The sequence below is a fragment of the Lepidochelys kempii genome, chromosome 8 (genome assembly GCF_965140285.1).
Source record: "Lepidochelys kempii isolate rLepKem1 chromosome 8, rLepKem1.hap1, whole genome shotgun sequence".
Classification (NCBI taxonomy): domain Eukaryota; kingdom Metazoa; phylum Chordata; order Testudines; family Cheloniidae; genus Lepidochelys; species Lepidochelys kempii.
In genome coordinates, this window is record NC_136387.1 from 31,264,927 (window position 1) to 31,278,286 (window position 13,360).

At 40.0% G+C, this 13,360-nt stretch overlaps 1 protein-coding gene across 1 annotated transcript in view; it reads left to right on the plus strand.

Moving 5' to 3' along the window:
- Positions 1-13,360, plus strand: part of DOCK2 (dedicator of cytokinesis 2) — a 501,344-nt gene that overhangs the window by 426,499 nt on the left and 61,485 nt on the right. The window contains exon 34 of the mRNA XM_073355961.2: positions 10,876-10,961. Coding sequence (XP_073212062.1) covers positions 10,876-10,961 — 86 coding nt within the window. The remainder of the gene's footprint in view (positions 1-10,875; positions 10,962-13,360) is intronic.

Genomic DNA, 13,360 nt, shown 5'->3' on the forward strand with positions numbered 1-13,360 from the left:
TAAGGAAAATGCTTTTCCTCCCCATGAAATTTTTCATCTGGAATATAGAAAATTTTTGTCAACATACATTTGATAAAAACAGGGAAAAAATAGTAAAAAATGTTGACCAGCTCTAATGTTCATGCAATATTTGTCAAAAAATTCACATAACAAACAAGTATGGTCCAGTGAGTAGGGTCCTGTACTAAGACTCAGGAGACCTGGATTCTAGTGCCAACTCTGTGACTGACCTACTGTGTGTCCTTAGACAAATTGCTTTACCTCTTTGTCCTTTTGTTTCCCTTCCTGTGTATCAGTTGGTAAGCTCTTTGTGGCATGGATTGTCTTAAGCTGTGTTTGTACAGCACCTAGCACAATGGCACCTCTAGGCACTGCTGCATGCAAATTATAAATGATATCAATCAGCCTGCCTACATATTGATAAATGACAAACAAGACATTAAATTAGTACCAAAAATCAGTTACATTTCACTATCTACAATGTTAGTTGAAAAAATTGAGTACATTACTGGTGTGTGCACATGTATATCTGTGCTTTAGTTTATATGGGACAAGATTTTTCTATTAGCTGAACCCGGAACAAAGTGGCAGATGAAATTTCCAGTTTGTTTAGTATTTTAGCACAAATCTTTTGGTTTAAGGCCAAGATTATAAACCACTTTGCTTCTGTGCATCTGTTCTTTCCATGTCCTAATAGTCTTATATTTTGCCTTCTTAAAAATGTTTTCCTCTTCTTGGCTTATACTTCATCTGTTAGGATAGATGCATAGACCTACATACAGCAAAAAACCCTGGAAACAAATCAGTCAAACTGACTGATTTTCAAGGACAAAAGCTTAAGGACCTAGAAGATGCCAGACACTCACATGGCCCTTACATTATGCAGATATAAATATGTTTCAGGTGATATTTTTCTTCAGTGTGGAGGAACAAAGATGTTCACTTTAGTACACTTTAAGAATAATTGCCTAATAGTTTTCATTGGGTAGTCACTCATGCTGCATTATTATTTTATGCTGTTTGTTATACTTCATTGGACTCCATAGTGTTACTTCTGAAATAAAAATCACTTTTATGAGTTGAAAAGCATGTCTCCTCTTTGCCTGCTATTGCATTGGCATGATTAAGATAAACTTTTTTAAAATTCACAGTTGAAGTTTGGACTTCGAGAAAAATACACATTGGAAAGGAATTGGGTTGTAGTAATTTAGCAATTTTCATGGATTAGTATGAAACTCATGGATTAGTAAAGTTAAAGAAGAGACACTAATGGAAAATAAAGTATATTTATGCATAATATGCAAGCATTGAAGCTCTAGTATTTGTTAATGGATAGTTTCAAAGTGGACAGTAATATTTTTTCTGAAGTAAGATATTTTCTTTAAAAAGATCAAGTGTAAAATTTTCAAAAATGAGTTGGGCACTTAGGAACCATTCAATTAAACTTTAGTCTTCTGTGTGCCTAAGTCACTTTTGAAAATGGGATGTGCTCTCCTACATCTCCCAGGTGATTTTGAAATTTCCACCCAATTCAGTTAAGGATATGAGGATTAGCTAAATTTATCAAATACTACTGTACTTCAGCCATTCTTAGAAAATATCTTTATAATTATTTGGTGCTGTATTTTAGGAAACAACCTGGGGTGGGGAGGAGAAACGCCACCATAGCACCCTATTACCACCATAGGAGTGCTTGTTGATGTATTGTAGGTCTAAGTCCACCACATACAAATATATTTCTTTTGGGAACTATTGCCTCCAATATACACATGTAACTCCCATTGACACAAAATAGAAATTATACCCAGGCATGGAGGTGATTTGAACTGTAACAAAAAAGTATAGTGATTAAGAGTATGTGTAAACCATCCTTGCTGGAATGTCCCAACAAGACCTCCAAATGAAAGAACATGGTCAGAGTGGTAAGCCACTTGTATTTGCTATAATTGAGCTGATAAAACATCAACCAAAAAGAGAGATGCAAAAAAACTTGCTTTTGAAAACCTTTTTTCTAAGAACAGTAAACAGTGTACCTCTTTGCAGAGTAAATGAAAACATTATTAAAATAAACATGGATTTAAATTAATCTTTACAAAGATTTAACTTTCGCTTATGAAAGATTAATTCATATGTAATAATATTTCCATTCAAGTAAGCCATGTCTATTCATGTTTCCGTGTCGTCATTTAAATCCTTCACTTATTGCAGCCATCTGTGGACATATTCTAAAACTACTTTTCTTTCCTGACAGTTATCAAAAAAGAAAAATGAACAGTGCTACTAATGACGACACAATAATGTTATACCAATAAAATAAAAACCAGCAGGATCTTATTAAAGGGAAAAAGGCAAAATGCCACATTTATTGTGAATACAGAAAGAATCATAGTAAGCAGTTATAGCTATAACATTCCATTCAATTTCATATTTATTCACACATTCATTCATACACACACACACACAGAGGTTCTGCAAGGTTGTTATCATAGTTACCAGCCTCAGAGTTGCTCATGCCAAGCCACTGGCTAGGTGGCGTGGACATGAGGAGGGAGCAGAGCCTTGTCAGATGCTCATCTGATGCTCCTGGAAGTTGGTTTGCAGAATCAGACCCCAAAGTTCTCACTTTCTAGAGTCCATTTTTATAGGAATTTCTTCCTATGCCAGTCTATGAGAATTGCTTCATCATGCTGTTGCTGAATCAATCAGCAGATGGCACATTCCTGACGGCTCCGTGCTGCCAGATGTTATCTTGTTCTTTGGTTCTCCCATTCTTGAGACGGTTGGGTGGATTCCAGTTTGCCATCCGGGGGTCCTCTGGTTATTTCCACTTTACGCCTTCTTCAGTCGATGGACACTGGATTCTTAGGCTGGCAGTTCCCTGATCAGTTATTATCCACACCAAGCATCCATCCACATACATCCTGTCTCTCTGTTTTAATCACAATTGTTAACAAAGCAAGATGAATACAACAAAAGGGCGGGGAGTCTCTGGGTGCTGTTTCTGTTGTTACAGAGTATTGCTTTGAGTCTCTGTCTGTGTGAGGAGTTGTTGTTACAAAGAATGGCTTTGAGAACAGTCTCTGTCTTAGAATGTACTAACAATTAGCAGCTTGCAAGTTTCACACATAGAGGGAGAGAAGCAGTACCAAAAACCAAGAGACCTCTTAATTAGTAATACCCTGGAATTTAAACTCTGGGGAATCAAACTCATTTGTGATTTTAATACAGAACTTCTTTAATATGATCCAACATAATAGCTCTCACTAATGAAGTGTACTTGCAAGACTAGATAGAAGGTGGATATTTACTCATAGCCAGGCTATAGAAGTCATGTATCTTTCCTAGCGAAAAGTAAATGAATGGAAGTGGTTTCAGCAAGCTCCGCATGCTCAGGACTCAGTTCCTGAAATCTTAATAGGCCCAAGGATTTAAAGGAAATAGAACTGCCTCATTATCAATACTAAAGAGCATTTCAATTTATAACCCGTCCAAAAGTAGCATGACACTTCATACTCAAATCCACCTAACCAAAGCACAGACTGCAGACTCTGTGTGGCTGGTATTAAAGTCTGCTCAAGTCGTTGAGGCTTTTTATTTCATTAGAAAAATACAGCAAGAAGTTTTAAAGCCAAAGTGGATCCTGTTACAAGAAGGCATCACTCCACTGAAGTCGGTGGAGATACGTCATGATGTACTAGGGCTGAATTTGGCACTTAAACTTTAGGATTCAAAGGCTTCTCCTATGAATGTTGGCCAGCATCTTTTATTTATTTCAGTTCAAGCAACCAACTGCTTTTGCAGCTGGTGACAAGCTGCCAGTGCATGCAGTTAGTGTTGTTACAGAGGAAAGAAAAAGACTAAGACTCATGAGGGCTGAAGAAATCATTTTTAGTAGTTTCTTTTTCCCAATTCTTGGTTTTCTTCCTGGATCAAGCGACTGTGGAATTATCACCTCCTCTTTAGAAAAGAAACCCATTTCTTATCAACTGCTCGGTACATACAAAGGAGGATTTTATTGGTTGATGATTTGTCCTAGATAGTGGCTGAGCTTATGCTGCCCTCACACTTCTGCACATTACTGCGGCAAACAGTCAAAAGGGGAAATTTTGATAGTCTACAGGTCACAGCTCTACCTAGTGGCTCAGAATGCCACCCACCCACCTCAAGAGGTGGGAAACTTGATGGGGCTGACAGTGATTGGGACAGATACAGCTGAACGAAAGAGGAGAACGCTCTGAGAGAATGAAGGGGTGCCCCTCCCCTGCTGAGTGTCTAGCCACTCATTGGCTAGCTTGCGGAGGATAGGAGCTGATTGGTCCATCACACACCCTAGCCCAAACCATGTGGAGCCGCTCTTTGCTCCATTCCAGCAGCCCCACCCTCCCCAACCTGTACTGGTAGCTTTGGAGCTGTGTTTTGTGGAGGCTGCGAGTCTGACCAATCACCTGTTCCGGGGTTAACTAGGAATTATTTCTTTCCATTGAGGCTAAATTAACAGAGGCCTGGGCAGTTTTTTGCCTTCCCTGCAGCATCCTGGAGGCATTAAGTTAAATAGGAATAGGATTTAATAATTAACAATAGTAAGCAGGTTAGTTTGTCACAGTTTGCTGCCAGTCTCCAGTGCAGCTAAAGGGAACAATCCCTGGAAGAAAAAGACCCAGAATTTTACTGAAGGGACTTTTATTCCTGGGATAGGTGAAGACCTATCAAAGGGTAAGGTCCCCTCTTTTAGTACCTCCATCTCTCTTGTGGGAGGGTGGGTGCTTTGACTCAGATGAGCGAGTGGAGTCTGCAGGGTAAGCTGAGGAGAGTCTGTCCTGAGTTATATGGTAGAAGCCCTGTAACCCCCTTCCACTGGAATCACTTACTGTCCTGAAAGGTGAGAGTATGGGTATCAGGGTGGGTATCCCCCTGCCTCTATGTTAAGTTAAGTAAAGTTGTGGCCTGCCACTTCAAACCCAGTGATGGATTTCTCCTCATTCGATGCCGTTTTCACATCAGATGCAACCCACATCTATTTAACCTTGTCTCGTGTTCTGTGCATCTCTTGCACACACAGCAATCCTGTACTTTGGTTATCCTCCAATTTGCCTGTGCCTGAAACGATGGAACTTTGCTACTTCCCACTTCTCAATATCTCTGTCATATACAATGCAGAAGGCAGTTCTTTTTATCAGAATGAATTATTTAAAATTGCCTTATGCTCTGACATAAGGTGAATATTTATTACTCCACTGACCCAGTTTGGAGCTGCTGGTACTCTGATTACAATAAACGGTGATGGAAACAGGAGCACCAAAATGTATGGCGGTTCTAGCATTAGGTACTAAACTATTACTGGGGCGCACAGCACACAGTTCATCACCTCTAACCTGCCAAAACTGTTTATGGTCTCTTCAGCAAGAAATGCTCCTATTTCAGTTAGGACTGATGCACAAGAAATTAAAAAAAGAAAGCAGAGGTAAGGATCCTCCTTTTCCTTCAGCCCAAAACAGGAAATAGATTTTCAGTCCATTTTGTCCGACATTGACCTAATTCTTACAGTTGCGGAGAGCCTTAACTCATAAGAATGCTTTATGTGTGAGCCCCTTCTGAAATTTTCCTTATAGCTCTGTCACATATATTAGCTGCATCAGTTTAGAAGCCTTTCACAATCCTCTAAGTATGCCACAGTGTTAAAAATAATAACAACAAAATACGTACTGCAAAGTTGAGTTGGAATGATGGGTTGTTATAATGAAGTCTTATGTACAATTCTGCAGCAGTTGCTAAATGCTATGTTACGGTTTTCCATAAATGTAGATGTACACATGCTGACAAAGTGGCATTCAGAAAAGAGACCTTGAGGGCTGTTAACCCTGCAGACATATCCCATAGTTAACTCATTGAGCACCTAGTCAAAAATAGAAAAACACCTTTCCCCCTTCTTCCCCTGCTCTTTTATATGTAGTTTGAACAGTTCTAATTTCTCATTCCCTCATCTTTAGAGCTCCATAATATTTTCTAACACCATGGCATACTTAGATGATTCTGAAGTGTTTCCCGAAATGATCAATACCGTATTGAGCTGATGGAAATGTTAGTAATTTTCTCCTTAATGAGTGCATCTTTATCAACATTGATCCATTCTTTACTTCTTAAACTCAGACCCGAAGTAGAAAACTTGAATCACAAAATTTCCTTTTTATATGCCTCGGAAAGGGATGTAGTAGCCCACACCTATTGTTCTAGATCAGTGGTTCTCAAACTTCATTGCACCACAACCCCCTTCTGACAACAAAAATTATTACACAACACCAGGAGGGGGGACTGAAGCCTGAGCCTGCCTGAGTCCCAGTGCCACAAGTGGGGCGGGGACAAAGCCCACTGGTTTCAGCCGCAGGCACGGGCCTCTCCCCAGAACCCTGCCACCCAGAGCTGAAGCCCTCAGGCTTCAGCTTCAGCCCCGGGTGGGGGCGGGGGCTTGGGCTTTGGCCCCAGGCCCCAGCAAGTTTAAGCCAGCCCTGGTGACCCCATTAAAATGGGATCACAACCCACTTTGGGGTCCCAACCCACAGCTTGAGAACAATTGTTCTAGATCAAAATTATTATTCCAGTACTACTTAGGAGTCACATATGGGTATTGAGCGAGCTCTGCTCAGGAAAGGAAATCTGAGAAACTCTACAGTAAGTAGCTCAACCCTAAAAGCAGCCAGTTCAACATTTGTCTGTTAAATTAAAGCTGTGAATCTCAATACCACATGGATTTTTCTCCCACAGCTTTGAAGGACACATCTCAGTATGTTATATGGGGACTTCCTACAAATTATATAGCTTATAAGTGTGTTCCTCTTCTGAGGAACACCTAATTGGAACTATTGTACTAATTGCGGTATTTTGGCTATAGGTGGCAAAGCAGTTTGATTGGCATAATTATCATTTCATACTCTGAAAGAATTCTGTTGGTCTTTGACGTCAGTTGGCCCTATTTAGCCGAGTCCCAAGAGAGAAGCAACGGCTGTCTTGTTTTCAGGAGGAGCATGATGAATGTGTGAACCTTAATTGTTAATTAAATAGCAGACTGATATCAGAATCTTCTGACTGGAGAATTTTTAACCTGACACACTGAAAGACAAAATTGACAATGAAATGTCTCCATAGAATCATAGAATATCAGGGTTGGAAGGGACCCCAGAAGGTCATCTAGTCCAACCCCCTGCTCAAAGCAGGACCAATTCCCAGTTAAATCATCCCAGCCAGGGCTTTGTCAAGCCTGACCTTAAAAACCTCTAAGGAAGGAGATTCTACCACCTCCCTAGGTAACGCATTCCAGTGTTTCACCACCCTCTTAGTGAAAAAGTTTTTCCTAATATCCAATCTAAACCTCCCCCACTGCAACTTGAGACCATTACTCCTCATTCTGTCATCTGCTACCATTGAGAACAGTCTAGAGCCATCCTCTTTGGAACCCCCTTTCAGGTAGTTGAAAGCAGCTATCAAATCCCCCCTCATTCTTCTCTTCTGCAGGCTAAACAATCCCAGCTCCCTCAGCCTCTCCTCATAAGTCATGTGTTCCAGTCCCCTAATCATTTTTCTTGCCCTTCGCTGGACTCTCTCTAATTTATCCACATCCTTCTTGAAGTGTGGGGCCCAAAACTGGACACAGTACTCCAGATGAGGCCTCACCAATGTCGAATAGAGGGGAACGATCACGTCCCTCGATCTGCTCACTATGCCCCTACTTATACATCCCAAAATGCCATTGGCCTTCTTGGCAACAAGGGCACACTGCTGACTCATATCCAGCTTCTCGTCCACTGTCACCCCTAGGTCCTTTTCCGCAGAACTGCTGCCTAGCCATTCGGTCCCTAGTCTGTAGCGGTGCATTGGGTTCTTCCGTCCTAAGTGCAGGACCCTGCACTTATCCTTATTGAACCTCATCAGATTTCTTTTGGCCCAATCCTCCAATTTGTCTAGGTCTTTCTGTATCCTATCCCTCCCCTCCAGCGTATCTACCACTCCTCCCAGTTTAGTATCATCCGCAAATTTGCTGAGAGTGCAATCCACACCATCCTCCAGATCATTTATGAAGATATTGAACAAAACCGGCCCCAGGACCGACCCTTGGGGTACTCCACTTGATACCGGCTGCCAACTAGATATGGAGCCATTGATCACTACCCGTTGAGCCCAACAATCTAGCCAGCTTTCTACCCACCTTGTAGTGCATTCATCCAGCCCATACTTCCTTAACTTGCTGACAAGAATACTGTGGGAGACCGTGTCAAGAGCTTTGCTAAAGTCAAGAAACAATACATCCACTGCTTTCCCTTCATCCACAGAACCAGTAATCTCATCATAAAAGGCGATTCGATTAGTCAGGCATGACCTTTCCTTGGTGAATCCATGCTGGCTGTTCCTGATCACTTTCCTCTCATGCAAGTGCTTCAGGATTGATTCTTTGAGGACCTGCTCCTGCTCCATATAGGATGTGGATTTGCCTGGAACTGAAGGAATTGTCATATATATAAAATCTCTCTCCAAAGTAGCAACATGGGATTCCCGATCCTTCCCAGTGCTGTAATGGCTGAATCTGTGGTAGATCTCAGGCTAGCTCCATCACCCAAGACTGGCAGTGTTGGAGAGGATTACACTTAGTACCTAGGGAGCAGGGATACATTGTGTTGCAATTTACTGACCACCTCAGATCAACATGGTATGGATTGTCTCTAGACTGGGCAGCCTCAAGTTTTCTTCGGCTAAAGGGAGAGCCCTAGACCCAGATCCAGCAAAGCACTTAAGCACATGCTTAACTCTGAAGTAAGTAGGACTATTCATGTGCTTAAATTGTTTGCTGCATTGTGGCCAGTGTGTATAAAGCAGCACTATATAGTTGGAGCATATCATATGCATATCTATACAGAATACCACATATTTATTTCCATTATTTTTGTCTCAGCTGTCTAATATTTCTTTTTTAGACCCAAGCAACCTAATACAAAGAACTTGATGGCTCACCAAGCTAAATGCTTTTTAATACAATGAATAACTAATCTGTGGAACTCATTGCCACAAGGTATTATTGAGGCAAAAATGTTGATCTGCACAATGAGAACATCCACAGTTAAATTAGATAGGATTAAAAATTTACCATAAACCTCTAATCTTCTGACAAAGCAAAGAGACTTCTTATACAACGATACCACCTTCAAGGTTTGTTTGTTTGTTTTCTGGTTAGATGTTATAATTACTTGGATGAAAAATAACAAACAAAACCAAGGAGTTGCAAGATGAATTTGAGATTCAACCGGTGACGCTTCCCCTCCAAAGTCTGTATGAATATGGAGGCATAGTGAAAGGAGACACACAAACAAGTTTTGGATGATATATAAAACTGCAGCCCTCAGTACTTATCTTTAAAGAGGCCCCATTATGTGTTGCACACAAGTATATCTGGGGCCTCCATTATCTGGCTGAATGTAGCAGTATAGTATAGTATATGTATAATGTATAGTATGTTCTTCTGTCTTAATTCTCCCTTATAGTTTCAACTGGATACATATTTTCTATATACTCTGGGGAAAACAAATAGTGCTCTGTTTGGTTTCAGAGTAACAGCCATGTTAGTCTCTATCCGCAAAAAGAAAAGGAGGACTTGTGGCAGGCACCTTAGAGACTAACTAATTTATTTGAGCATAAGTTTTCGTGAGCTACAGCTCACTTCATCGGATGCTGTAGCTCACAAAAGCTTATGCTCAAATAAATTGGTTAGTCTCTAAGGTGCCACTGTTTGTGTGTGTATTGCAGAAAGACTGCTGCTTTTATACGCCTCAGAGATCTTTTGTATATGTTGAGTGAGGTGATCCTTGTACAGAGCAGGCACCTTTTAAACAGTTGCCATTTACCTTTTTACCATTCTAAGGAAAGGGCATGCCAGGCATACCATAAACACCTTGCGTAATGGTAGGAGAAAATGTCAGCCCATTAAACATCCAGACAGTAATGGGACTTTGGGGTCCTTTGAGACAAAAGGAGTGATACTCATGTATTTAATATTTCAAAATAGTCCACTTTGCAAAAGAGATTTGAACTCTTTATAAGTAAGGGCCCGATCCTGCAAAGTGCTGAGCTCAAATATCATGGAAGAAAATACTTCCATTTCCTTAGTGGGTAATTGCCAAAGATATTCCTGACCTTGAAATATTCCAGAGATTTAGAGAAAAGCAAATAGCAGGTAGGTGGTGTTCAGTTTTGGGATCACTGGGCTTGATGAATGTTTCCAGCCTGACAGTTTTATGTATAGCATGCATTATATTTCACCTGTAACTGCTTAGGTTACTCAATTAAATCTTTTGGCTGATTCCTTTCTAAGATTGCAAAGAGAGAAAATGTGTCTAACTACAACGAATTTTAATTCCATTGCGCGCTCTCTCTCTCTCTATATATATATATAGATAGATTATTTTTGCTATTTTATATTTTACTCATTCCTAGTAAAAATGTACAGTGGCCTGAGAGTAACCAATTGTATGAAGGCATTATATTCTATAAATTTGTTCATTCAGAGTAATCTGGAATAAAATAGCTCTGTTTCACTTTGAAGTCCTGTATCTCAAGCTAGGAAGTGGTTTGGAAACCTATAATGCAAATACTTCAAAGGAATCCTTCAGGCACTATAATAATTTGTGCTAGGGAAAAGTTATTTAAAGAGTGTTATTTAGGAGTGTTATTTAACTGGAAATGATTCTTCCATTTAAGCCTGAAAAATGTGATGTGTTTGTCATGTCAGTTTAGGCTTTATTTGACCTGTGGATATCTTGATTTCTCTTGCATGAATTTTCTCTTTACACATGTATTGTGCATTATTCCATGTTTTGTCTTTTTCCCTCCCTCAAGTTTGAAAATGAAATAATTTTAAATTTGGACCATGAAGTGGAAGGAGGACGTGGAGATGAGCAGTACATGCAGCTATTTGAGTCAATGTAAGTAGTGTGTTCATGAGAAAAATACATAATGACCCATTTCCTTATCTCTTTCTACCCCCAAAACAAGTAATTTCATTGAGAAATAAATCTATTACACAGAATCCAAGTAACGGCTATATAAGATGAGACTATGAATAAAGCACAGAGTGCATCTGTTTTAGTAAAACTTAAATGGTTTTGCCCATTGAAATGTCAGTGGGTTAATTTTTGGTGTATTTTCCAACAGCTTAATTTCTAAGAAAATATAGATAGTTGATCACTAAAAGAGATAATTGTTCCTGTTTAACTCAAACGGATCAGCATACCCTGGATCAAGGATATTCAGGAATCTCATGGGTGGTGTTTTTTTTTCTTTTTTAGTTCTTTTGCATTCCCTTTCCTGTATTTATTTCACATTGTATATTTTATCTTTGACAAGGCATTCATGCCTGGTAAGAATATGGCATCTCAGGCTATCTTCTTACAGTTCTCATACAGGCACTGAAGGAGAGTATGCTTAGTATTCCCAACATTATGCTGTGATTGAGAATGGCAGTGACCATAATTTCCTGCAATTTAATAAGTATAGTTCCAGTAACTCTTTATGCTTGGAAGTACCTGGCCTTTTTCTTTTGGCCATCCATATAGAAATACTATCTCAAGCTTGGGACATTTGTGGTTTCTCATTTGAGCTGTTCAAATTCTGTTTCAAACTTGCATAGAATTTGAGTCGTAATTACTTTGAACTGCTCTTCCTGCAGTTCCTTGCTTTCACTACTTGAAAGATGTTCTTGAAAGTACGTCTACTGCAAGAAGCTTCTTCCATGCATGTATTTCATATTTAATATGTGATTGTGCACTTTGTGAATTTTTTCTGAAGTCTATGTTTTGTACAATGGTTTCCTTAGAAGCAGGAGCTCATTTAGCAAGTCAGCTTCCAATCCATGTGAGTTTATACCATCTGAGAACTTGGCCTCTGTTAATCTCAAAATGTTCCAGTACTGGTTCTCCATTGACAACTTTTTTCCCCCAAACACTTCTCATTTAGTGATCAACCCAGTACATCCTATATTCTCTCCAAGCAGCATTCTGAATAAAACGCTTAATTCTGATGAATTTGCTAGGATATTGTAACGTGCCCCTAGATCTATGTGAGGCTTTCTTGTCTGGGGATTTTTCCATTACTATGCAGGGGTCTCACAGAACTCCATTGTATCTTCTATGTAACTAAGCACGTTCATCATTTGTTTATGTTCAATTTAAGGCTCTCATTTTGCATAGCTTTTCTCGTGGTGTTGATTTTTTCTCTATATGTCCGATCATCAACAGTTACTGCCACCACATGCAGATTAACAAAGATCTGAGGCAATATTAAAATGAAGTAGTTTAAACTTGTATATATCACAGCAGGCTTTGAGAAAGAAGAGGTTTTGCTTTTTCTCTATAGAGCTGGACTTCCCAACATTAAAAATACTTATGCATTTTGAAGTGTGCTGAAACTGACAACTTCAGTATGTAGGTCTGTTACCTAATGGTCAATAGTCTTACCTGGAAGGTGAGGTTTTTTGTAAAGAAAAGAAGCATTTCCCAAGTGACTTTCTTGTGAACGCCCCAGAGTTTTCTTGACATGTGGAATGACTTTGTCTAGCAGGTTGCAATCCCCTTCATGACACCACTGTAGAACTATGCCCCTGGATTTACTGCAAGGCTGATTTTCCTCCATTATTACTTTTTCCAGAAAAATTTGTAAGGGTTTCAATGACCTCACTGTTATGCACCCTTCCAGTCTGAGCAATTCACGTGGCTTCCTTTGTGCTGTTTAGACAAAGGTTTGGCCTTATTCTGACAGCAGGTGTGATATGTAATACTGTTAGCAAGAGACTGATTTTTATTTCCTGGCCCCAATGTCATGAGATGGGTCAGAGTTACAAAAAGGTTTTAATCATAGAATATCAGGGTTGGAAGGGACCCCAGAAGGTCATCTAGTCCAACCCCCTGCTCAAAGCAGGACCAATTCCCAGTTAAATCATCCCAGCCAGGGCTTTGTCAAGCCTGACCTTAAAAACCTCTAAGGAAGGAGATTCTACCACCTCCCTAGGTAACTCATTCCAGTGTTTCACCACCCTCTTAGTGAAAAAGTTTTTCCTAATATCCAATCTAAACCTCCCCCACTGCAACTTGAGACCATTACTCCTCGTTCTGTCATCTGCTACCATTGAGAACAGTCTAGAGCCATCCTCTTTGGAACCCCCTTTCAGGTAGTTGAAAGCAGCTATCAAATCCCCCCTCATTCTTCTCTTCTGCAGGCTAAACAATCCCAGCTCCCTCAGCCTCTCCTCATAAGTCATGTGTTCCAGTCCCCTAATCATTTTTGTTGCCCTTCGCTGGACTCTCTCCAATTTATCCACATCCTTCTT